General features: G+C 56.9%; 1 protein-coding gene across 1 annotated transcript in view; it reads right to left on the bottom strand.

The window, feature by feature from the left end:
* Positions 1–1230: 1230 nt before the first annotated feature.
* Positions 1231–3588, bottom strand: part of LOC114070604 (CMRF35-like molecule 9) — a 6086-nt gene continuing 3728 nt past the window's right edge. The window contains exons 4-7 of the mRNA XM_027908120.1: positions 3219–3325; positions 2607–2659; positions 1911–2048; positions 1231–1630 (exon numbers count right to left, since the gene is read on the bottom strand). Coding sequence (XP_027763921.1) covers positions 1496–1630; positions 1911–2048; positions 2607–2659; positions 3219–3325 — 433 coding nt within the window. The 3' untranslated portion in view covers positions 1231–1495. The remainder of the gene's footprint in view (positions 1631–1910; positions 2049–2606; positions 2660–3218; positions 3326–3588) is intronic.

Below are 3588 nucleotides of genomic sequence, written 5' to 3'. Positions count from 1 at the left end.
CGGCGCACCTCGGCCGGCCCCTCCTCGTCAAGGCCGGCGGAGCTCCAGAGGACGAGCCCCTGGAGCAGGAGGATGGCGAGAGCCGTGGCGGCCGCCAGCCGGTACCGCCGCACCAGCTTCCTCGCCCGCCCTCCGGCCACCATCGCCCCGCCGGCCACCATCGCCCGCCGCGCCGACAGCAGCACTGCGCCTGCGCCGGCAGGGCCGGGGCGGGGCCTGGGGAGGGGGCGGAGACTGGGGCGGGGCCGGGGTGTGAGGGGAGGGTGGGAGGGAGTGTATGTACATATGTATATATGTATATATGTATGTATATGTGTATGTATGTGTGTATCTTGGGATACACACGTGTGTGAGAGAGCGTGCACTGGATTGTGATATGTATGAGTACGTCTGGGAGTGTGTGAGTGTATGTGCACCTTGGGATGTGTGTGTGTGTATGCGTGTTCATCGGGCTGTGTGGGTGTGTGGGTGAGTGTGCATGGGGGGGGTGTGTGTGCCACGCGTGTGAGTGTGCACCAGCTTGTGTGTGTGTATGTGTGCACGTGTGTGTGCACTGGGGCATGCATGTGCACCCAGTGGTGGGTGCATGGGTGTGCGTGTGCGCTGGGATGTGTGTGAGCACTGGGATGTGTGTTTGTGTGCAACTGAATGCGTGTGTGTGTGTGCGTGTGTGTGTGCAGTGGGATGTGTGTATGCGCTGGTACACGTGTGTGATGTGTGTGCACACTGGGGTGCACGTGTCTGCGTGTGCTGGGGTGTGTGTGGCCATACGTGCACTGGCAGCGTGTGTGTCTGTGACCATTGGTGTCAACCTGCCTGTCGTGGGCAAGGACACCTTCCACTAGCCCAGGCTGATCCAAGCCCTGTCCATCCTGGCCTTGCACCCTTCCAGGGATGGGGCACTTCCCAAGTGGGGGTCAGGAGAGAGGCCATTTCTTCACCGAGACCTTAATGCACCATGCCCTCCACCCAAGCACCCTGTGCAAATGCGCTTGGATGTAACATTTCCCGCTGTCCTGCTTCCCAGGAGCTGCCAGCTGGCATCAGCATGAAAAAAGTCACTCTGAGGAGATCCGTGGGTTTGGAAGCTTCAGCCCCCAAGAATAATGCAGAAGGACAAGTGGGACAGGTGATGGGTGCAGGGAGCCAGCCCACCCACAACCCCCAGCCCAGCCTTGCCTCCCCTGCCCAGCTCCCCAGCACCCTGCCTGGCGGATCTCTGGTCTTCAAGAGGGAAGGTTTTATTCCCAGCACCACTGCTGTATGGATGAGGACTCCAAATGCAAAGGGATGATTTTCTCCTCATCCCGCTCTGTGTCTCCTCTCAACCTCATCCTCCCCAGCGTCGCTCCAAGCAAACATCCTCAGCCTTGGAGAGCAGCAGCTCCACTGTCCAGCCAGCTCCTGCCTGAGTGGAATGCCAATGTGATCCCCTCCATGCAGGTCCCAGTGACACTCCTGGCAGCAGGAGCAGCCCATGGGGCCGGGTGCTGGCTCACACCCCCCTAGCTGTGCTGTTGGGCTCCTCGCTGGGCCGTGGAGCTGGTGGCACGTTGCTGTAGATCTGTTCCTGCTGCCGCACAGGCTTCTGCACCCTGGCATATATCGCCTCTGTTTCCTCTTCCACAGGCTGGGAAAGAAGAGGATAAACAAAAAGCATTCTTTGTGGGGCTGCTCCAGGGAAACACTGTCTGCTGGAACCTCTCTTGGCTACTTTAAGCACCCAGGAGCAGCCATGGGGGCTGGAGCGGGAACCCCCATTATCCCTGGTCCCTTGCAACCCAGTTTGGCAAGCCCCTTTGCAGCCCCCTCCCTCCCCACCCAGCCCATCCTACTGCCCATGCCATCACCCACCTGCCCCAGCTTTGCCCCCACCACCTCCAACCCGGCACTGCTCGGCATTCTCCTACCTTAGCACCGTGCCTGACTTCCACGTACTCGACTGAGGAGTTTTCCAGGCTGCGGAAAGCCTCGGCATTGCTGTACAGCTGGCTCTTGGCTGTGCCCATGTGGTGGTTAATGTCTGCATAATTCAAGGCATCTGCTCCCTGATGGAGAGGGATGAGCTCTTAACCTGCTGCCGCCTGCATCCACAGGGGTGGGAGCACGTCCCGCCCTGCTGCCTGTCCTGATGGGTGCTGAGACTGATGGCTGCAGGAGCACTGGGTGGAAACAAAACCTGAAGAAAAGGCTGGTTCAACATTCCCCAGGGGAATTCTAGTTAGTGACACCAGCCTCTCCTCAAAATCTGGCAGAGAAAATTAGAAAACGCTTTCCAAGCAGTGAGCAAAGAGCAGCTGCTCCACTGCTACCTCAGGTGTGTTTGCTGCAGGTTCCCAGGTCTGTTTTTCTCTCAGAGGAGCAGCTCCCATGCTTGGAGGGGCCTGGGGGCAAACCTCTCAGCCCAAATCCTAAATTCCTTTCCCAGGAACACTCTGTGATAGTCACACAAAAGCTCTGTTTGTGTCTTTCTGTTGGCCAGCAGGGCCCAAAGGATCCCTCCCAGCCTAAAGCACCATGAGCCAGGCTGACAGCAGTGGCTCTGGCAGCTCGGGGTGTAACACTTCCCCTCTCCAGGAGAACTTGGGGCATGAGGTTTTCCTTACTGTGTGTGAAACACTGCGAGTCCTGTCCATCTCTATGGCTGCTCCGGAGAGGGCTGGATGGAGCACGGATGTGGTTAGACATGAGTGAAAACAGAGGAAAAGAAATTAATTAAGAAACTGCCCTGCCACTGTGAATCTCACCATAAAGCAGGAAGGGAACTTGTTACCCTGTGAGCCATCTAAACGGGAGCAGTTCTTCAAACAAAGCCAGATCCCACCTTCCAGCTGGCAAGATCCCCTCCTATCCCCCCCATCCTTCACTCTGGCCTTAAACTTTGTGTCAAGCTTAGTGCAAGCCTCTCCCACCCAAGTGAGCCCATCTGAGGAAGCTGATGGTGCCCAGACAAACACAAGTAGGTGCTGTGCCAACCAGCACCCACCCCAAGGGCTGCTATTCCCTGCTCCCATGGGGATGAGACCCATGGGATGGTCCCACTGTTCCCTCAGGGGAAGGAATCCTCCTCGGTGGAGGTCTCAGTGATGGACCAAGGAATTGGATGGATCAGGGAGGGAATGGGGGAGAAAAAAAAAATATAAAGGAAAAAATAAATAAAGCAGAGGCAGGTTCTGGTGCAGAAATAGGGGGGGTGTGGCAGTGACAGCTTCTCTCACCCTTTTTCCTCTTCCTGGACAGCATAACCAGAACAGCAGCAGCCACTGCAAGCAAAAGAAGAACCACTACCATGCCTGGAGCGAGGATGTGTTCAACCACGTTCAATCTGCAAGGTAAAAAGGGTTTCAGTTCTCACACTTCTAGGGAGGAATCAGCACGGAGCAGGGTTGCAGGAAGTGGCTGTGGGTGACAGAGCTTTCCCTGAGAGGAAGGAGAGCAGGTGTGGGGTGGTCAGGCCTCCAGCTGGGCACGGAGCAAAGCAAACCAAAAACTGCAGAAGCAAACTGACGCTGAGGTCCGAGAGCTGCTGAGTCTTTACTGGCTGAAGGATGGGTTCCTGCATCTAATGTTGCTCTGGTTTAGCTCCAC

This window comes from Empidonax traillii, unplaced genomic scaffold (genome assembly GCF_003031625.1).
Source record: "Empidonax traillii isolate 1590-97213 ecotype Southwest subspecies unplaced genomic scaffold, ASM303162v1 scaffold1615:size88005, whole genome shotgun sequence".
In the NCBI taxonomy this organism is placed as follows: domain Eukaryota; kingdom Metazoa; phylum Chordata; class Aves; order Passeriformes; family Tyrannidae; genus Empidonax; species Empidonax traillii.
Note: the sequence above shows the minus strand (reverse complement) of the source record. Positions and strands in the feature narration are given on the sequence as shown.